We start from the raw sequence: 21344 nt of genomic DNA, 5'->3' as shown, positions 1-21344 counted from the left end.
ATAATTCCCTCTATTTTTGCTCATTTTTAGTCATTTAGTTCTGTTTGTACCTTAATTCACAGTACTGCAGAACAGATCCTTTTCCACATGCACCTAATGCTGTGTACCCGGAAGCTGGATTTTTTCCTCTACCTTACCTCAATGATTAACTTAAATATCTGAGTGTTCCATTCAGTGGCCATGTGAGGCAAGTTCACAGGCCTAACTCATTATTAAGTTCATGGGGCCTGGCAAGATGCCCAAATCTGGGCTGGTGTTTGAAGCTCAGTAGCTGGAGGTATATGATAAAGAATTATCCAGGATATTCATCCTTTTTATCTTTGAGTCATTACATGATGTTTTGAGCTTGTATTGCTCAAAATAAAGGAGCCCCAATGCCTTGTGCCCAAACTGATCTCCTTTTATCTACAGGTTTGTAAACAATCTGAAACATTGACTCTGCAGTAGAAAACAGGTTATCAAAATCAGTAGTGTAAGGACACCGGTGTTGACATTATTTAGACAATTCTTCTGCTCTGCAGAAGACCAGGTGAATTAGGTCAGCCACACGTGTCCACCTGTGCATCACAGTCTTCATGTAGACCTCCAGCTGTTCAGTCCATGCATCTGTCCTTTCCCAGCCTGCAAATGCAGTCCCATGGTTCATCTTGGTGGTCTGTGTTTGGGTATAACCCATGGAGCCCATCCAAATCCATGTGGGGTCTGTACAGAACCACTGTCACAGAAGGCTGCTGGTGCCAGATGCTCCACAGCAAATCCCTTCTGCCATGCACAGTTGAGGATTTCCACCTGGCAGGCAATCCAGATAGAAAACACTTGATAACCCTAAGAAACAGGTGAAGCAGCACGACACCACCAGTGCCTAAGGTCTGATCCTTTGTACAGCCAGCAGTGCTGCCTCACAGAGGTATGAAATGCTGCTCCTGAGGAGCTCTGGCCTAGCAGACCTTTCCCTTGGCTTTGCCCTGTGCAGCTCCAGCAGCTGGACCTTTGCCTTTGGTGTTTGCCAGAGAAGAATAAGCAGATGTCCCTGGTTCCTCTGCTCAGTGCAGTACCCAGCAATGGCTTTGTGAGAAGAATGAGCAGATGTCCCTGGTTCCTCTGCTCAGTGCAGTACCCAGCAACGGCTTTGTGGTTGTTCTTGTGCTCCAAGAGGGATGTCACTGATGGCTGGGTTGGGCTTGCCTGTGTCTCAGCAGATTGTGGATCTGGGTGAAGGTCTGGCCATTCCCTGTGGATGAAGATGGCATCCCAGGCACTTCTGTTGCTGACAGCACGGGAAGCAGCAGTACACTGAGGCCAAGGCCTTACACCGCTGTGTTTCGCTGAGTTTGGTAGCTGAGGGGGGCATGGAAAGGGTCTGGAACACCATGTCTGTCCAAGGTCTCTGAGCTTATTCCTGTTCCTGAGAAGGCTGGAGGGTGCCTCAGAGCATGCTCATAAGGAGGTGGCATCTATTGAGGAGAGAGGAAGAGCATTACAGCAGATCAGAAATAACCAGGAGATTATCCCACCTCTTCTTAAAGCACGGATAAAAAGGCTCACAGCTGCCACCAGCCTGAAATTAAACCCCCGCAGTCCCCTGCGCAGCCGGCTGTAGGCTGGGGAACACCTGGAGATGAGAGCATCAGTCTGGAACACAGCACAAACCTGCTGGGAGACATATTCTACCCTCACACTCTGTGCCATGTTCCTGCTCTTCCCTGTTCTTCAAAGACTTGGCAGAAGGCCAGAACAAACTTGACTTTTCTCAAGAGAGGGCTGTCATTTGCTTTCCCTTGACTAAAGAAAAGTTACTGGGATTTACACAAGTACCTATAAACCAGGTGTTGTACCCAGGTTTTGGCTGCAAGTCTCACTCCACAGAGAGAGGAACCTCCAGGCCTTGTCACATTTATTTTGGCAGAGCTGGGCTAGCTTTCTCCTGACAGGTGACAGGAAGTGGCATGAGGATGTTCCTCAAGTGTTTGTCTTTGGAGCTTTACTCTCCTGTGCTCTTGTTGCCCAGGCATAGAATCACAGAATGGTTTGGATTGCAAGGGACCTCAAAGATCATCCAGTTCCAACCCCTGCATGGGCAGGGACACCTTCCACTGTGTTGGTACTTTCCAGGCAGGTGTCATTAGATATAGCTCCAAACACTGTGTGGCAAGGGCTGACTATGTCAGGCTTTATGGTACAGCTTTAGGAGTTCAAAATCCAGGTAAATCAGTGAACTTTTAATACTTTGCTTAGGGTTTCAAACGTTTTTGTACTGCTTTAGACAGTGAGGTCTCTGAATGGGAGTGTCTCAGGATGCTGCCACAGGACCTACTTGGCAGGATGCATTCACTTTTCCCTCTTCTATTGTGGGAGTGCAAATCTAAAATATCATAACAACCAAAGCCTCCAGCTCATAAATAAGCCATAAACACTTCAAGGTAATAGCAAGGGGTCTCCCCAGGAGCGTCCTGCAGGGAGAAGGAAGCAAGAACCCATGAAAGCCTTAGAGATCCAAAAATAACACTCCAAGCCTGGACTTGCATGGAGCAGGTGATCTGAAGAGCCTGCTGGCTCCCCCTCCCTGGGGTTCTGCCCGGCCTCCTGGTACAGGCATTTCTGCAAATGCACTGGGGGAGGGGAGATAGATCATTAACCAGCACAGATGTACACCAAAGGAGCCTCCCAATACACTTTGTGCTGTCCCAGAGATAAAAGCTATCAGGGGAAAGCAATCACAGAGCACAGAGTCCTCAGCTACCACCAACTGCTGAAGTAAGACACACATACAAACCACAGTGCTACCTGCCATGTGCCAGCCCCCCACTGCAGGGAGGAGAGCTCACCTCTTGAGATGGCTCAGCCCACAGCCCAAACCTGTCAGCAATCATCTGATGGATTTCCCGCTGGCGATCTTTCTTCCGCACGCTCTCGTAGCTGGGCAGGCGGGGCTGCTCCCAGGATGGCAGCTGGTACGTGCTTGGGGGTCCAACACAGAAGAGCTCATCTCCCTAGAAATGCCCATCCCCAGAAAAGGGTCAGTGTGATGGTGGCTCTTACCACTAGAAGTTCATGCCCTGGTACAACTTTGAGTTAATTTGGGGTTCAATGTTGAAGGTAGTTGTAGGATACTCCCCCTGCTAGGAGGCAATTATGCCATGACCTGCACTGCAGGATCCCAAGCCCCCAGGATTTACCACCAGCACATCATGCCAAACAGCTCAGGGCACTGTAGTGTCCTCTGCAATATTCCTTCCCCCACATGCCACCGACCCCCAGGGTTTTTACAGACTGGCAGCACTTCCAAAGTTGTGGATAGCACCAGAAGATGCTGCCCAGCTCCTTTTGCCCCAGGCAAACCCCATAACCAGAGTCTCTTTCCAAGCTCATGAGCACCTTTGCTGTCATTCCCACCCAGCCCCCAGCAGGACCCTGCCATCACCTGCATGCCGGGGTTCTCAGCAGTGCTCTCCAGCCGTGAGGCTCCACGCTGGGGTCCCACCAGCTGCTGGCTGCTGCTGAAGTAGGGTGGGGGGCGGTCCTGGAACGAGGAGCACATGAGCAAACCCAAAATCCCTCATATCCTTCCTGGCAGAGAGCAAAACTCAACCAGCTCTCATGGGACAGCAGGACCCTGGGAGGAAGAGCTGCTCCCTCTGCCCATGTGTCTCCTGCAGCTCTCGCTGTTGGCAGTGCCTGTTCAGTGACACCAACAGCTCCAGGACATCCTCCCTAGCCGTGCAGGGGCTGCTCCAAGGGCTGGAGCCAGCTGGAGCAGAGCACAGCCAGAGGGACAGTCTGGACCCCAGGGCAGGGTTTTGTTGAAAATCAGCAGAATTATCTCTTTTTGGGGGACAACAAAAAACAACCCAGCTATTCCACTAGTGTAGATAAGATTCCATCACATGCTCAGGGTTACAGAGTTTGTAAGCTCTTATCTACGGAGGTTGTCATTTCAGGGTAATGCAGCAAGCAAATCTGCAGGGCTGTTCCCAAACTGTCTTACTCCAGTTAAACTGGATTCCCTGTCAACGTGTTGAGCAAACAGTGAGCAGAAATCCTTTTCACAGAGAACAACCCCTTGAGCCAGAGCCAGGACTTGAGCTATGGCTGTACCTTGCTCTTGGAAAACCCCATCTCTGCCAGCAAAAACCAGCCCAGAAACTTCCAGGGCAACCAGGGATACACAGGGGTATGAGGACTATGAGGATTTACTTTTGCTCTTAACAACCAAGGAACTGTTTGTCTTGGCCCTACAGCGCAACTACAGAAGGTGCAGGAAAACAGCACCCAGCTGTTGATGCAGTAACTGATGAGCAAAACCAATGCAACTATTCCTGCCCAAAAGCTGCCTCATGTACTACAACTGCTTCGCTTTTTCTGAAGGAAATACATTCTGTGTATGTTCCCTTTCCATACACAATTCTTTGCATCCATCCTTCCACACAGCCCTTTGCTGAAGGCAGAATATCCACTTGAAGCTGCCACCTCAGAGCTCAGGGAGCATCCCACACTGCCTCAGGGAGCAGCTCCACAGGACAAGGGAGCACAGCAGCAATGTGTGCCGTGGGCAGGCAACAGGAGGGGACAGAGGAACAGGAGTGGAGACAATCAGACCATCAGTGCAGCCTATTTCCCCTGTGATTTCTGCTGGGGACTTCCCAGCCTGTGCTGGACTATTAAATTTGCCTTTCATAGCACTAGTCTCTCCACCCCTTGCTAGTGAGACAATGTCCACTCTTCTCCCAGGGACTGCAAAGTGATACCTGCAGTATCCCCTCAAGAGCCATCCTTGCAGGAGGCTGAACTTTCTCCAGGCAGTCACTGCCACAAAAGCAACGCTGGCTACACACGCTGCTCTTTTGCCATCAGCTTCCCTAGCTGAAAGCCCCAGGAAATTACAGATGCGAGCGAAAGGGCTTTGTGTCTCACTGCTCCTTCCCCAGGAGCTGTGCACAAGAGAGCCAGTTGTCAGGGATGCGGGTGGCTTTGTCTGCCTTTGCCCTCAGCTTCCAGTTCCCTTCCCTTCTGGGCCCCTTCCTATGAAGCACAGCTCGACCCCACACATGACTGTGCAGGGGGAGGAGAAGCTCCCTCCCGAGCTGTGTGGAGAGCAGGGGAGCCTGTTAGTGCTGGGCCTTGGCGAAACAACTACAATGGCACCAGGCAGGACTTGGTGGGTGGGTGGATGGATGGATCTCTTGGATGGAATGGGAGCACGGTGGCAGAGTCCAGCTCTGCTTGTAGTACCCACACCCATCAGCAATCCCAGCCAGGCTGCAGGACGGTAACCCAGCGGTGCAGCCCCACAGACCCAGCACGAGGGAACAGGAGCTCGGGGGACAGAGGGGGACGCGTGGGCAGGAGGAAGAGAGGGAGGGCTCGGAGGACACTCACATACTGGCTGGGGGTCTGGAACAGGCGGCAGGAGCAGAGGAACCGGCAGCACATGGGGTCCCGGTGGTACAAGAGCAGCAGCAGGATGAGGACTGCCACGATGAAGACGGAGGTGGACACGGCTGCCAAGAGACGGGAGAGGCAGAGAGCCGCTGGTTCGACGAGCCCGCGGGCCTCCTCCCGCGCCCGCTCTCGCCCCGCGGCTGCACTTGGAGAAGCCGATTCCACCTGCTGCCCGTCCCAAGAGCGCTAAAGCCCCTTTGAACCCAACATCTCTCTCTCCCTACGAGAGCAACCTGCAGAGCCAGGAGGGGCTCACCCCATCCCGGACCGCGGCGGCAGGACCGACCCGTGGAGACCGGCACCCACCGTCTCTTTCCCGGGGCTCTCGGGCTCCGGTCCCCCGGGCCACCCGCGGAGCCACCAGCACCGCCAGCCCCCGCCGGCCCTGCCAGCCCCCGCGGCACCGCTCCGGCCCCAGCCCCAGCCGGACCCCGCAGCAGGACAGGCCGCTGCAGCGCCCGCTCCGCCGCCCGCCCCAGGGATCGCCTCATCGGCACAGCCCGCGAGGCACCGGCGAGAGGCCGATCCCGCCCGGCGGCCGCCCCCGCTCCGCTCCCGGCACCTCCGGAGCCCCCGCCCGCCACTCACTGGCGGCGATAACGATGGCCAGGACGTTGTTGTCCATACTGGCGCTGGCGGTCGCTGTGTGGCCCGAGGCCTCGGCGGGCTGCGCCATCCCGACCCCGCCGCCGGCAGCCCCTGCCCGCCGCCCGCGCCCCACAGCCCGGAGGGGCGGGGCCGGGGCGGGCCCCGGAGCGGGCGGGCTCAGCGCGGGGCTCCCGGGGCTCCCCCTTCGGACACGCGGCCGGGCCAGCCCGGCTCATCCGCGGTGCCCCGGCCTCGTGCTGCGGCTAGCGGGATGCCGCGGTCCCGGCCGGGCGGCAGGCAGCCCGCAGGTCAGTGCCGGGAGCAGCGGGCACGGCACAACCGCAGCGCTGCCCCGCTCCTGCGGAGGGAAAGCTGGGCTGTGCCGCGGGAGGCTCCTGGCCCCGCAGGCAGCAGGAGCTGCCCGCTCATTAGCTGATTAACACCTTAATTAAGTGCCATGGAAGGGTACCCTCAGGGCAGCCGCTGCCAGGATATAACCGGACTCAGCCCGAGCTCTCACTCTCCAGCCACAGGCTTTGAAAACCCCGAGCTTGATTTTGGGTCACACGTCACCCACCTGAGGAAGGTGACCCTGCCCCAACACCCTCATAGCTCCTGTCTCGGTGCCCAGGAGGGATTTACCCCCTCACCGCGTATGGCCAAGCTTCCTTCACCTGTTTCAGAACACCACAAAAACCCGACACACCAAACTGTAGAGATATAGATGTATTTGCGGTGATGTTGCATATTTAAGACAACTTTACATAATGGTTCTGACACTGAGTTTAGGCGTCCTCCCCCGTGTGGCCCCTCTCCCCCACAGCCCCAGAGCACCCCAGGCAGCAGTGGGTGCAGGACGTGGGAGCTGAGTTCCAGCAGGTACCTGCCCTCACACAGAGGTCTCAGTCCCCTCCGTACAGTACACAGCTTGCAACATCTGCATCCTTAAATCTGGAGACTGGGAGTGTATGACCTGCTGGGCGGAGAAAGCTGGAACGTGGGAGAAAAGTTAGGATGGCACAGATCCATGGGGACAGCAAAAGCCCAGCAGCTCCTGATATCCTGCTTTGAGCAGAGGGTTGGGCCAGACAGGCTCCAGACTGTCTCCAGCTGTGAAGTGTCTTCCCAGGGTGAAACCAAACCCAGACTTCTCCAGGCAGAATCAGTCTTGGAGAGAAGAATGGTGGAGGCAGACCCCAAGGACAGCATGGGGGGACTGCAGGGAAGGAGGATGCTCCACTGCAACCCCTCCCACGAGAAGGTGGCTCCTCTTCCCTCTGGAGCAGTGGGGAGCACAAACAGCAGAGGGAGGATGGAGCTGACTGGACCTCGTCCTGCTGCTTTGCTTTTTGGCCAGGGAAGTGCAGCAGGTCCCGAGAACTTCTGCTGACGTGGGAGAAAAGGTTGGGTCAAGGAGCTGTGGCACAGGCCAGCCCTCCAGGCACAGCTCATCCACAGCAGAACATCGGCTCTGTGGATGATATTTTGGCAGAGGATCAGGGCGTCCTTTTGCTGAAGTGGAGACAGAAGTGGCGGGTCTACAGTGCGGCTTGTTGGACCTGAACCACACACTGAGCACTCCCCGCTCGCTGTCGCACAACACACCAGGGCTCCAGACATTTGGCATAGTTGGGCAGCTGTCCCACAACCTGGGGGCAACTCTGCCCCAAGGCCAGCAGGCTACAGGTCCCTGCAGCCCTCAGCCGGAAATGGGCAAATGGCAAAACAATAATAATAAAAAAGTATGTAAACGACCCAGGACCCTGTCCTATAGCACCAGGACACCCAAGGGAACAAGGTATGTTACAGTCTGAGGGGAGATGGAGACACAAGGACTTCCCGGCCAATGCGGGGTCTCGTCTCTATTGCACTTTGCATCATATATATTTCTATATATATATTTATAAAAATACAAACTAAAGGGCTGGGGTGGAAGGGATGAGATGCAAAGCCTGGGCCAGCAGCAGCTCCATGCACATGGCAGGTTTTGACCCATTCTGCTTTTGCCTATCCCCAGGCCCTCATCAGCCCACCAGGGCAGCAGCCAGCAAGGGCTCATCCTGCCAAGTTCTAGCCTGGGGCTGAGCAGGATGCTGAGCTGGTCCAGAGCCTGCCCACTCGCCAGCCGTCCCTCCCTCTCACATCACCCTTTCCTGAGGCTCCAAGGCCTGGAGTAACAAACACACAGCTCTTCCCAGGTGCCTGCCATGCCCCCACAGGGATGGGCACTCCAGCACACCCTCCCTGGCCAGCAAGGGCTCAATCCTGCAGAGATGGGAAAGACCCACCTCATGCCTCTCTCTCTGCCCAAAAGACCCCACAGGGGAAGGTTTTCCCCTGCCTGGAGGTTCCCATTTTCCTCAAGTGACTATGGTGCAAATGGCACAGGGTGATGTGGTCCAGAGACACCCCCCAAATCAGAAACGGAGGATGCTCCTCGCTCCCAAGGCTGCCCTCCGGCTGCTCCTGCTACCTCAGCCGCCCGTCAGGTTTGACGGGTCCCAGTTCTGATTTGGGGTCTGGGGAGAGGGAGCTCCAGGAGGTTTTGCTGCAGATCTCCAGGGAAGCACAGGCAGAGGGGCTGCTGACACAGACGTTCACTGCAGACCAGAAGGTGCTGATGGCAGCATCCACCCAGTCTTCCAGTTCTTTGCCCGTCAGCCACGCCTTCCGCAGCGCATCCTCCTCTGCCGCCTCGGAGCGTGGCAGGTTGAGGATCCCACTCAGGCCCTGGAAGTTCTGGTCCATGTACTCGTTGTGGGGGGGGCCACCATGCAGCCAGCCACTGTCGTCTGGGAAGGAGGACAGGGAGAGAAAAGAGAGGGGATGAGCAGCACAGCAACATTCTGGCACCCTGCAGGTCCTTGCTCCAACTCCAAGGGATGGAGCACAGCAACCCATCCCCTTGCAACCCCAGCTCCCCGCCAGCACAAGGGAAAGGATGCTGCTGCAGGAAGGACCTGACTGACACGCCACTGGGCTCTCTGCAGCTGCCAAGAGGACAGCCCAGTCTAAGGATTCACATGGGCAAGAGGACACCAGTGGAAAATTGGCTCCTGCCTGGTCATCAGCACAGGGGGAAGCACTTTGGGCTGCACACAGGGACACCCTCTCATCCAGCCCCAAACTCCAGAGCATCCTCACCCTTCCTGAGAGGCTGCTTGCGGTTGAAGGTCTGAGGCACCACCAGGAACTGGTTCTCCCCCAGAGGCTCCCAGAACTGGAGGAGGCGGATGGTCCAGATGCCAGGGCGCAGGGGGTGGTTGAGGGGCGGCTTGTACTGGGTGAACTCTGCCTCAGCATCCACTGTGATGTCGTAGGAGGCGGCAATGACGTACGTGGGGTCAATCCAGACCACTGTGGCTGTCAGGTTGGGGCCCCGTGACCACTTCTGCATGGCCACTGGCTCATCAAAAGGCCCCATCAAGCCTCCAAAATTGCGGAAGAGTCTTTCCTTAGGATCCCACTCTGTGCCCACCTGAAGGACAAGAAGGCACAAGCAGTGGGACACTGGGAGAGGAGACACTATCAGCTGAGGTTCTGTGTTTCACTTCCCCAAAACAGAGAACACATAAACCTTGGAGTCCAAAGCAATGGACACCCCACCCTCCACAGATCACAAGCCAGCACTAATTCAGCTGTGCAAGGGCTCCTGCAGCTGCTGGATCTCACTTGCCTCTAAAAGATCCCCTGAAGGCCTGTTCTCCAACTATCAGCTCCTCACAAACAAACCAATAAACTCCCAGATAAAGGTTTATTCTCAGACATAATGGCAGCTCTATGTTCCTCTATCCCCATGGCATGCAGGTGGGGCAGAGGAGGAAGGGCAGCACAGTGTGGGAAAGCCAGGGAGGAAAGCACCCCATTTACCTCAAGGTTTTGCAAACGGTTTGCCTGCCCTCCATGACCTGACAGCTTCAGAGCTCCTTGGGGCATCATCCACACCTCCAAGGACTCTGCCTGCCCGGTTGCCAAATTCTGCACTTCCTGCATCACCAGGTAACCCTGGAAACGGTCGTCATAGAAATATAAATGCACACTGGAGGGGAAGCCTCGAGGCTCAAATCTGGAGAGATAAGACAGAGAGATTGCACATCTGAGCATAAGCATCCTTCCAGCACAAAATAAAGGCCTCCATTTGGAGCCTGGGTTGAGACTACAGAAAATATCCCACCTGCAGTGCTTGTCAGCCTTGGCTGCTGGTGTGGATGAGGCTTTGTGGAGCCCCAGCCTGGAGAAGGCTGTATAGAAGGTGAGGGTGACATCGGTGAGCCCACTGAGCCCATCGACACGGTCGTAGACGTTTTCCCAGTAGGCCTTGAGGGCCGGGGTGTTGGCGGGGTAGCTGCCATACAGGTGCGTGTCCAGGATGTCCAGCACCTCCTGATTCACTGTCGACTCAAACTTGCGGGCGAAGAAGGTGGGTCTGGAGAGTTGCTGGAAGAGCACAGGCATTTCTAAGTGTTGGCTGCACCCACTCTGCCCTCCCACTCCAGCAGGAACCATCCTACCCACCATGAAGGCACAGGCTAAGGAGCAGCATGGCACAGCCAGCCTGAATGTGGGATCCTCTACGACAGGATCAGTGGGAGTACACCACCAGTTACTGGTAATACAGATGGGTCCCCATCTCTCCCACCACCTCCCCCTTTCCATGCTCAGAAGCAGCCATGTGTCATCCAGCTCCTCTACTCTGATGAGATCCCACCCACCAGAGCCACTAGTGAGTCCTGCATTAGCTCTGTCCATGGGACTGCTGGAAAATCCTGCCACCACTGCTCTTTTCAGGGCTGGGTCTATCTCCTCCAAAACTCCTACTACGTTCAGTCCATGTCCCTATTCACTGAGAGCACGGGAGACATTTCATCACAAGGCATTTTGACTGCCAAAGAAACAGCACTCTGAAGGGGTTTTACTAAAAAGGTATTTGCCCCAAGTGATACATTTGCGGGAAAGAGCGGGAAAACAGAGGAGAGAAAGTCTGGGAATAGGAGCAATGCTGTGAGCAGAAGCCTGGCTGCACGACAGTATAGTGAGGATAATCCCACTACCTGTTTACAGACACATCTACACTGAGCCCCACTGGGGTACTACACTGGCCATGCTCCAGTCACTTATGGGGACATGCACAGCAGCTGGCACTGCAGCCTGGGGTGCCCGTAGGACAGCTCAGAGAGGAAAGGACAGGGAGGAGGGGAAAGAGGAGGAAGAGAAAGGAGGATCTTTTTCACCTGTAGCCGAAGGAAGTCCTGGGGTTTGAAGTCATTTGGGGAGCACCCGCACCAGTCGACTATGTGTTTATATTGGCACTTACAGCCCAGCTTCCGGTTCCAGTTGGTCACACGCAGGTTGTTATCCACCAGCGTCTCGCAGGCGTGGCTGTTCTCCAGGACCGTGTGGAAGAAGGACTGTGTAAGGGAAGGGACAGGACACCCAGTGGGATAGAGGACAGGTGGTTAATGAAGACCCCCATTCACACAGGATAAGGATAGATCTCAAGTGCTACTGAACAGAAACTTATCCCCATTCTCAGCACAGGACAACACTTAAGGGACCAGGCTTGCACCAATTCTTATCTGGCCCAGAGGGTGACTGCACCTAAAGCTGGGCTGTATGTAAACATGACCCCTCACCTGTCTGCTCCTCTCTTCCCTCTTTCATACTAAGTCTGGAAAAGAGGAAGCACAAAACTGCCTGAGCAGAACCAGCAACACCCTTTGCAGCTACCCAGGGAAGGGATGAAGTGGGAAAGAGATGTTAAGCACAGTGGGAAGAGAATCTGTTCCATGGCCCACAGCAACACCCACCTCAGCTGGCAGGAGGGTGTAGGTGTAGAACTGGCGCAGCTGGGACACCAGCTGGTCGTCAGCATAGACCACATATTCCACAAAGCTGCGTGTCAGCGAGAACCAGTCAGAGCCCCCGTCCACCACAATGCCCTCGGGGATGCGGCGTTCGCCCAGTCGCCACATGTGGGAGTCGCACTCGTGGAACAAGCGGTCCAGGCCCTGCTTCTTGATAAACCTGGGCAAGGGGATGAGGAGTTAGGAGTGCCAACCACCTTGCTAAGTGCAGATGTAGAACATCCCCACCCTGCTACAGCCGTTTCAGTTCTTTTCTGAAATCCCTCATTTTCTGTTCCTCCAGTTCAGCTCCGCCTTTAGCTGAGTTTACCTGGCGTTGTCTCGGCCATGTGACTTCAGGAAGTTCTTATCTCGGTATTTGGACAGGAACATCACCAGTTCATCATTGGTCCTGAGATGCAAATCAGGAATCATTAATGCTCCTGGGTGAAGCAGCCCAGTAAACATTAATTCTGCAAGAGCCATTAGACACAAGGAGCCCAAAGCTGCTGACTCAAACCCTTGTTCCATCACTGGGCAGACACAGACACAGCCTCTCAGCTGTCTGGCGCCTCACATGCATATTCTATATTCTCCTGCAATACCCAGACCACAGGCAAAAACAGCTTCCGAGCTACTGGCTGGGCTGCTCTGCATACATGGCCCCAGAGCATCAACACCAGCACGTGGGTGCAATCCCCAACCCCATCTCCCTCAGCTCCCCACTCCTCCCTGCCCCTCCCAAGGCTGCTGCAGCATCACACAGCCCAACACTTACAGCCCCCTGTCCTGCCCCAGCAAGGCCCTCACCTCGTGGGGTAGTCAGTCGCACTCAGGTTGATGAAGAAGTCCCAGGGCCACTCAGACAGTTCCAGCAGGTCCTTCATGCTACGCAGGTACATCTTCAGCAGGCTGGCACCTCCCCAGATGGTCACCATGCGCCAGGGCGTCACACGGATGTTGGGGTAGTGCCGGGCCAGCTCCACAGCCTCACGATGGAGGTAGTTGGAGCGCTGCCAGGGAACATGGCTCACCCTCAGCAAGGAGCTCATGCTCCCAGAGCCCTTTCCACCAGCCTGGAGCCAGCCCTTGCAGCAGCCTCCATAAGGAGGGAAGCAGTGAACAGGCTAGGGGGGACAGATGTTGCTTCCCTGGGGTTGCAGAAGTAGTGGCAGAGGGTCACAACTCCACAGCAGTGAGGACTAACCCCATCCAGCCACTTTCCTCACTCACCACCACCCGTTCCTCAGATCTGCCCCCTCTCCCAGGGAACGATGGCGCACTCCTAGCACCCACTCCCTCCCCCCACCACATACCTTGTCAACATGAATGTAGAAGAAGTGCTGCTGGTGGTACACGGCCTTGATGAGCCGCTTCAGCTGGCGGATGGCCCTGCCATGCACCACCAGCATGTAGGCAATGCGCACGGGCTTGCTGGGGGCCCCCTGCTGCAGCCGGCTTTCGTCCCACTGGATCACAGGGCTGACCTTGCCTGCACGGGGAAGGAGGGAGAGGGGTGTCAGCCACCACCAGCTTGGTATGTACTATCTGCAGCTCCTGAGCAAGGCAGGGGACAGCAGGGAAGCACTCAGCCTCGGGCAAACCCCAAACTGGCTGCAGTGCCAGGTCATGGTGGCACATTCAGCCCCTTGTGTTACACTGATGAGGGGTTTGGGAAAGGGGGTGTCCTCCTCTGATGCCTCAAAACAGAAAATGCAGCTGGGCCTGCTTTTGACCCCTGCAGAATTGCAGGCTGGGATGAACAGCCTGATTTAAGAAGGCTGGCACAGCTTTGATTGGATTACAGAGGCAGCAGTAATCTGGGAATCAGTGACAGATTGAGGCCGCTGTTTGCCAGGTGGGACAGTTTGGTGACATAAGGAAGGTGGCCTATGAGCCTGCCTGGGGTATTCCCGATGCCCAGGGTGACCAGGAGCACTCCAGCAGGACTCACCTGAGAGCTGGCAGTGGCGAGGCACGGACTGGGGCATGAGGCTGCCAGCCCGGTGCAGACACACCACATTGGCAATCTCCTGTTGGCACTGTTTGCTGCTGGCCCTGGCCAGCGCCGACAGGGCATCTTTGCCCGTGATTTCGCACTTGGGAGTGAAACTGTTGTCGGTGGGCTGGGGAGCCCCCTCCACGCTGCCTGTGTCACCCTGCTGGAAGATGGCCAGCTGGGCCTCCCCGCGCAGCTCCGTCAGGTTCCTGCGGCTGGAGGAGTCCAGCATGGCGGGCAGCCTCCATCCTGGTTTGTGCCTGGCTGTGACAGCTCTCACCACCTTGGACACCACGGCCCCGGGGCTGTCCGGCCGGCCCCGCCATCGGCCGTGCTTCCGGCTGGCGCTGCTCCGGCGCCCAGCAGAGCTGTCCGAGTCCTTGGAGCCGTCGCTGCTCTCAGGAAACCCAGCTTTTTTCTGCCGCTCCTGTTGCAGGTCCATGTGGATGCAGAAGAGAGGACAGACAGCATTAACTCAGGCCTGTTTCCTCCTAGATCTGTCAGCATGCTCCTCAGAGTATCCCTGTTCCCAGTCCCCACAGAGCTCAATGCTGCAGCACGGCAGGTGCTCCAGGACCAATCGCTGTGCAGCACAGGACATTACACAGCCCCCTCACCACCTAAAACCCCAGGCTAAGACCCAAGAGCAGCCTCCTGCCTGTGCCCCCATCATGGGGACACCATTCACTCTCTGTGTGCAGACTAAACGGACACAGTGGGTTGTGTTTGCACCAGCCACTCTCTGAGCTCCTGTGCACACAGGGACATCCCTGATGCTGGAGATGAGCACTAGGCTGTACTGGCTGGTGATGGTTATTACACTGAGAGGATATTGGACCAGCTCTTCCCTGCCATAACCATGCTGTGAGCCCTAGCCCAGCACAGCCAGAGTCCCAGGCAGCCACAGCTGTGCTTTTTGGGCTGAAAGCACTGGACAGGAATAGACAGAGGCCCTGCCCATGCTCCCCTCCCTGAATCCCAGCTCTCCACGCAGGCACTGCCATCACCACCTTCCCGATGAATCCAGTCACAAAGCCTCCCATGGACCCAAGCAGATTTAGAAAGGGAGCAGTTAATTGCACTTCATGACCTCTGCCAGGCTGGCTGACCAGCAGAAACAGTCAGCCTTGGGGAGAGCAGGGAGCTGGGAAGTTTGGGGAAAGACCTTCCCCAGTGAGCAGTACCTGTGATGTCAGGGCTGTGTGTCCCAGCCCACCACAGGCAGGAGCTGCCTGCTCCAGCCCGGCCTCCCAGGGCTGTCTCACAGCACCACCAAACCCTGACTGCCCAGCAGCTGTGCCAGGCACCACGGGGAGCTGTAAGGAACATCCAGGGGTATTCCTGAGCAGCAGCACCTCACAAGGATGGACAGATGTCTCACAAGGACAGCAGGACTGAACTAGTCCCTGGCACAAGACTCCCCTGAGGGCATAGCTGCTGGGAAGGTCACAGCCAGGAGAAAGCACAGAGTGAAAAGGCTGGAAAGCACTTGGCATGATCTGCCCATTTCAGACTCCTCAGACTACCCATGTTGTGCTGGCACAGCCACGGCCAAACCACAGCTTAAATCCTGTAGGGTTGGTTTGGTGGGGATCAGCCAAGCCTGCTTCCACCCAGACAGGCGTCACGGGAGGCCGAGACAGGCAGCAAACCCTTCATTAGTCACCATGCAGGACCATCTGTTCCAGAGCTATAAACCTGTGTTCCCCACAGATCATCAAAGGAGAGGGCAGCCAGAAGGCCACAAGTGAGGAGAGAGTCTCTTCCATGTTCCAACAGGAAGATAGTCACTTCTCCCACTCACACCCTGCACTCCCCAACACACCTGACTCTGGGGACACCCCTTACTCGATGCCCACCCCTGGTTACAGTCCTGCTCATCCTCCTGGAAGGAGCATTGTTCCCAGCTCAGGAGCATGCTTAGCTGCCTTTCCCAGTAGGGAAGTTGTTAGAAGCACTGCCAGCCCTTCCAGAGCTGCCAGCCAAGGAACTCAAGGGTTTCTAATTACTGCACCACAGCAGAGTGATCCCTCCACCCCAGCCTGGCAGGGAATGGCTCCGGCCACATTGTTCTGCTGTGGGACAATCAGTGAGGCTCCCCATCCCCATTCCCATCCCCTCTTTTTGACACACACATGACTTCAGGCACCAGCCAGAGCTCACTTAGAATCACAGAACCATTTAAGGTTAGAAAGACTCACTAAGATCACCCAACTGTTAACCCCCTGTCAAGGCCACCACTAAACCATGTCTTCAAATGCCACATCTACACATCTTTGAGATACCTCCAGAGACTGTGACTGCACCACTTCCTCATCCAGCCTGTTCAAGGGCTTCGCAGCTCTTTTGGAGAAGAAATTTTCGCTAATATCCAACCTAAACCTTCCCATGTACAACTTGAGGCCATTACCTCTTGTCCTGTTGCTTGTTACTGGAGAGACTTGTCCTGTTCTGCCTCCCCCAATGTGACACTGCCACCCCAGAGTGACACAGAGCTGTGGGTCACGTATCCACCTGCACTCCATCCCCAGCACAGGTCCTACTGTGCAACTGAGAGGAGTAGAGCTAGCAGCACCTGGTTTCTGCAGGATTCCCTCTCTGTCTGACTCTGGTTTCTGCCATATACCAGCACTCATCAGGCAAAACCAGCACCAAAACGTTCCAAAGTCATCAGAGGAATCCCGAGATAAAATGGCTGAAGTAAGTCCCCTAAAAACAAGCTGACAGGAAAAGGAACTATCAAGGAATCTCTTCTCCAGAAGAAAAGACATTTCCTAGGAAGCTTCTCTTGTGGCCACAGCACACAGAGCACACCAACACACAGGCCCCAGAGAGCTGCCACCTCCTCCCTGGACAGACAAAGACAAGAGACCAAGTGTCTAAAACACTGCAGTGACAGATCCTCTGCTCCACCCACAAGGAAACTTTGTGGTTTGAGTTTTACTGGTGCCAGCTCCACCACGGACTAAGAGCTTCAGGAAGCTCACGTGCTCGCTCAGGAGCTGTGGGTGTCACAATGACAGAGGCTCTGGTCTCTCAGGCTCCCACTTGTGTGGGGAGACACTCATGCTGACCACAGCAGGAATTGGAATTTCCCCTCTCATCCATCAGTCTGCATAGGGACTGTGTTGTTTGATACTGGTGGAACAAGATTTCCAGGAGAAACAGTGTTGACTTGGGCAGATGGAGACAGATCCAGATACTGCAGGTCTGCACCCCATAAAGGATCTGCTTGGTGAACACAGAGAGCCTGCAGGACACCAAAATAGGGCTTGGGAAGAGAACTGATGGATCCTAGAGGCACAGCCAGCTCCACAGCGCTTCCAGGACTCGAGTATCTCTTTCTCCACAGCCACTAACAGCCCATTCACGGTGGGGATGAGCTCTGTCCATTAGTGGGAAGGAGCCATTTACTGTGGCAATTCCAAACTTACACAAATCCTCTCTGCAAGGTCAGACTCTCCTGGGACTGTTCCTCTGGCTTTACCAGAAATACCCTAGGGAAATGGTGTCTCCTCTAGGTCTGGCCAAAATCAGAAGCTGCAGGATGGCACAGAAACTGAGAGCTTTGCATTTTATAAGAAACAAAGGTTAACTGGACTTTTCCCATCTTGCTAACGGGTTCGGGCTGTCCATGAAGTTAAGGATGGCTCTTGTCTTCTCCAAAGAGGTTTGTGAGTTCCCAGGACTGCTGGTGGTTCAGCTGCCCAGCTCAGTTTTAGGACAAGACATGGGGAAACCAGGCAAGGACCAAGGCAGAATGAGCCAACCCAGGAAGCTGTGAAGGGCAGGAACAGAGAACAGCAGACATGCAGTGCAGGATGGTGCAGACGGAAGGAGAAGCCAGGATGGGTGAAGTAATTTGATCAAGGTCACAGAACAGGTAAAGGAGCAGTTGGGCACTCCTTGGTGCCAGATCAGTTTGCCCTCACTCTTCCAGTGCCTCCAGACCACAACGCTCTCCTTGCCACATTCATTCCCTGGTTCTGTGCTGGTGATGGGCATAGGGCAGCACATGAAGGTGCTCATAGCCATCCCTGTGGCCCAGGAGGAGGCCTAAGGCTGGGAATTCACCTGCTGAAAGAGTGGTGTCACTGAAAGAGTGGCTTCCCACTGCAAGGGGCTGCCCTGTTCCCCTTCTCACCTCTTCACTCTCAAGGAAAGCTTTTTACACCTGCTGACCATGGGATCCCTCCACACCAGGGAGGCAGTAAGAGGCTTCAGCCACTGGTCCACACAGACATAGCAGAGTCTGGGCAGTTCCCAACAAATAAACAATTCCAAGTTAACAACCAAGAGGTGGGAGCTTGGTTGGACAGCGGCAGCAACACGCTTCATCAGCCTGGGTCCTCTTTGATACCTGCTCTGTGTCTGACCTTGGGTAAACTCCTTCACCAGACCATGCCTCAGTTTCCCCACACTCACAAGAAAGAAGTGATGCATTTGGCCTTAGCAGGGTGTTCTGGTGTAAAGACATCAGCAGCTCCGAAGGTCCTTGTACTCTCCCACTTCACAGGGACACCTCTCACCAAAACACCTACACAGGAGCTCACACAAACGTCCTAGCTCTCTGAATTCCATATTCTTTGGTTTGGGAGCCCCTGACCCCAGTTTCCCACAACATCCCCCAAACCACAAGCACAAGATCCCCATCAATCCCCCCCACTCTATGCCAGACCCAACACAACCCACCCTGGGCCCCCTTCTCCGGTGCTGTGACCCTGCTCTGCTGCAGCCAGAAGCCCCCCAAGCAACATCCACTGCTCACCGCCAACACCTCCAGCAGCCTGGGGCTGCAGGACCCCCTACCCCAGGAACCCCAGGCTGGGCCTTGCCAGCCCCACAGAGTCCCCCCGCTTTGTCCCCACTCCTGAGCACGGGACACTCCGACCCCCAGGCACTGTCCCTCCCAAGGGCTCCCCACGAGAGCCCCCTCCAGCACCCACCGTCCTCCCGTGACCCCCAGCCCACCTCGAGCCCCTCAGCCCTCCCCTCTCCCGCGTCATCCTCAGCCCCCTCACGGCCTCCCGGCCCTTTCACCGCCCTCCTTCACCACGGCCCCCTCTCCCCTCACCGTCCCCCCGGAAGGCCCCGGCCGCCCCCCCTCCCTCCCGCGGCACACCTTGGCCGGGCCCTCCTCGTCGAGGCCGGCGGAGCTCCAGAGGACGAGCCCCTGGAGCAGGAGGATGGCCAGGGCCGTGGCGGCCGCCAGCCGGTAGCGCCGCACCAGCTTCCGCGCCCGCCCGCCGGCCACCATCGCCCCGCCGGCCACCATGGCCCGCCGCGCCGCCGCGCTGCGCATGCGCGGGCACCGGGGGGCGGGGCTGAGCGGGGCGGGGGCGTGGCCAATGCGAGGGGGCGGGGCATGTGAGAGAATATGTAAATTAGGAAATTAATGAGAGGGAATTAATGTGAGCGAATTGATGTGAGCGAATTAATGAGCGTTAAATAAATGTGAGAGTGAATGAATGTATGAAAGTGTAAGTGAATGTGAGTGAATGAATGTGAGGGAATGAGTGGGAGTTAATGAGCGTGAGCATGTTAGTAAATGAGTGAATAAATGTGAGTGAGTGAATCCATGTGAATGAGAGTGAATGAATGTGCAAATGCGAGAGTGAGTGTGCAAAAGGATATGTGTGTGTGAGAATGAATGAGTGTGAGCATGTAAGTGAATGTGTGAGTGTGAATGAACATAAGTGTGAATGAATGTGGGATAATGTGAGTGTGAATGAGTGTGAGTGAGTATTTGTGTGTGTGTGTATGTGTACCTTAAGATGTGAGTGAATGTGTGTGGGACTGTGAGTGATTTGAGTGTGCACATATGGTTTTGTGTGGCCACCTGTGACTGCTGTGTGTGCCTGTGCCACTGGTGTCAACCCCCCTGCCATGGCAGGGAAACCTCCCACTATCCCAGGTTCCTCCAAGCCCTGTCCAGCCTGGCCTTGGACACTTTCAGGGATGGGGCAGCCATCTCTGGGCACCCTGTGCCAGGGCATCTCTACCCTCACAGGAATAATTCCTGTGAAGCCATTCCCCTTGTCCTGGCACTCTGGGCCCTCGTTCTAAGTCTCCCTCCAGCTCCCTTGGACCCCATTTAGGCACTGGAAGGGGCTCTGAGGTCTCCTTGGAACCTTCTCTTCTCCAGGCTGAACACCCCCAGGTCTCTCAGCCTTTCCCCTGTAAAAGCTACTGGAGAGAAGTATTTCAGCAGAGGAAACAGGAAGCAGTGGCTGGGTGGTGATAGCAGCTCCTGGGAGTTCCATGACCTCCTGTGAACTTCGTGGGCAGATCCTGCCAATAAAACTGAGGGAGCACTGCAGCTTCCACGCCCCTGAGGGTTTTGAGAGGAAGAGGTTTTCGTAAGGAGGGATTCCCCAGGCTAAAAAAGGCTCTGAGCAGCCTGCTGAGCTCTGGAAGGGCTTCCCCTTTGACAGGAGCAATTTGGTCCATGATTCAAGAGCTGAGAGCTGCCTCAGCATCTCCACACCAGCAGGAAAAGGCTCCCTACCTAGAATCCTTCAGGTTGCAAAAAATCCCTAAGAACATCAGGACCATCCATTAACCCAGCACCACCAAGGCCACCACTAAACCATGTCCAAAGTGCCACATCTCCATGTCTTTTAGACCCCTCCAGGGACTGTGACTCTACCGTTTCCCTCAGCAGCTTTTTCTGGGGCTTCACAGACCTTTTGGTGTAGAAATTTTCATTAATATCCCATCTCAACCTCCACTGGCACAACTTGCAGAATTCTTTCCCCTTGTGGTGCTCTATTTCCCCTTGTGCTGTTGCTTGTTACCTGGGTGAAGAGACCAACCTGCACCTGACTACAACCTCCTTTCAGGTGTTTGGAGAGAGTGAGAACCAGCCTCCTCCTGGCTGTGGTGTAAATCAGCAGCCCAGCCCTGAAAACAGCCTTGCTACAAAAAGCTACAGTGCCCAAATTCTCATGGCAAGGGAAAATTCATCTCTTAGTCAAAAACACTTGCATTGAACCGTGTATGTGTAAGAGCTCAGGTTTTCTGCTCCCAGCCCATCACAAATGGAGACCCAGCCCTATGAGCTGTTTTTTGTGGGAGTGGATGGATGAATTGCCTGGCACTCGGCTGGAGAAGTGAGAACACTCACAGGGGAGGGCATCAGCATGCCAGGAGCTGGAATACATGGAATATTCCAGTGGGCAGGGATGCTGCAGCAGCTGTGGTGGGGCTGTGAGTTTGTACTGGAGCCCCAAGAGTCCTTGTCCTTAAAGATCTGAGGTCTCACACTGCTGGAGCCCAGCTGGGCACCAGCAAGGGGCTGGAGCTGCTTTCAGGGTGGCCATAAACCCTTTAGCAGGTGGGAACCTGCTGTACAAACACAGTGACACACTGTGGCTGATGCCATCAGATTCTCGGTGTCACTGATGAAGCAGTAACACTTCACACAGAAAGTGTTTTGTGGGTGTCAGAAAAAAGGTTATCAGCAAAGCAGAGAA

At 55.4% G+C, this 21344-nt stretch overlaps 2 protein-coding genes across 2 annotated transcripts; both read right to left on the bottom strand.

Moving 5' to 3' along the window:
• Window positions 1–23: 23 nt before the first annotated feature.
• On the bottom strand, window positions 24–6131 carry LOC117005234. Its single transcript, XM_033076705.1, has 5 exons — window positions 6028–6131; window positions 5377–5498; window positions 3422–3520; window positions 2826–2990; window positions 24–1454 (listed from the first exon to the last, which is right to left on the bottom strand). Exons 1-5 carry the CDS (start codon window positions 6113–6115, stop codon window positions 1308–1310), a joined length of 621 nt encoding a protein of 206 aa, XP_032932596.1. The 5' UTR covers window positions 6116–6131; the 3' UTR covers window positions 24–1307.
• A 607-nt stretch (window positions 6132–6738) lies between these two features.
• Window positions 6739–19127, bottom strand: XYLT2 (xylosyltransferase 2). The gene is made up of 11 exons (XM_033076832.1): window positions 18992–19127; window positions 13825–14296; window positions 13187–13362; window positions 12681–12883; window positions 12202–12282; window positions 11835–12051; window positions 11259–11435; window positions 10202–10464; window positions 9898–10093; window positions 9172–9505; window positions 6739–8819 (listed from the first exon to the last, which is right to left on the bottom strand). Exons 1-11 carry the CDS (start codon window positions 19124–19126, stop codon window positions 8497–8499), a joined length of 2577 nt encoding a protein of 858 aa, XP_032932723.1. The 5' UTR covers window position 19127; the 3' UTR covers window positions 6739–8496.
• Window positions 19128–21344: the final 2217 nt, after the last annotated feature.

Source organism: Catharus ustulatus, chromosome 20 (assembly GCF_009819885.2).
Source record: "Catharus ustulatus isolate bCatUst1 chromosome 20, bCatUst1.pri.v2, whole genome shotgun sequence".
Classification (NCBI taxonomy): domain Eukaryota; kingdom Metazoa; phylum Chordata; class Aves; order Passeriformes; family Turdidae; genus Catharus; species Catharus ustulatus.
This window is presented reverse-complemented; position numbering and strand designations above follow the sequence as displayed.

What these genes read in the sequence shown, in the direction of transcription:
- LOC117005234 (XM_033076705.1), bottom strand. Translation starts at nt 6,115, where the DNA reads ATGGCGCAGCCCGCCGAGGCCTCGGGCCACACAGCGACCGCCAGCGCC. An exon ending in GGCCATCGTTATCGCCGCCA is followed by an intron (nt 5,499 to 6,027) that starts GTGAGTGGCGGG and finishes GTCTCTTGGCAG; the next exon opens with CCGTGTCCACCTCCGTCTTC. An exon ending in TCCAGACCCCCAGCCAGTAT is followed by an intron (nt 3,521 to 5,376) that starts GTGAGTGTCCTC and finishes TCCTCGTTCCAG; the next exon opens with GACCGCCCCCCACCCTACTT.
- XYLT2 (XM_033076832.1), bottom strand. Translation starts at nt 19,126, where the DNA reads ATGGTGGCCGGCGGGCGGGCGCGGAAGCTGGTGCGGCGCTACCGGCTG. An exon ending in GCGACTGACTACCCCACGAG is followed by an intron (nt 12,283 to 12,680) that starts GTGAGGGCCTTG and finishes TTTGCATCTCAG; the next exon opens with GACCAATGATGAACTGGTGA. An exon ending in ACCGTTTGCAAAACCTTGAG is followed by an intron (nt 9,506 to 9,897) that starts GTAAATGGGGTG and finishes CTTGTCCTTCAG; the next exon opens with GTGGGCACAGAGTGGGATCC.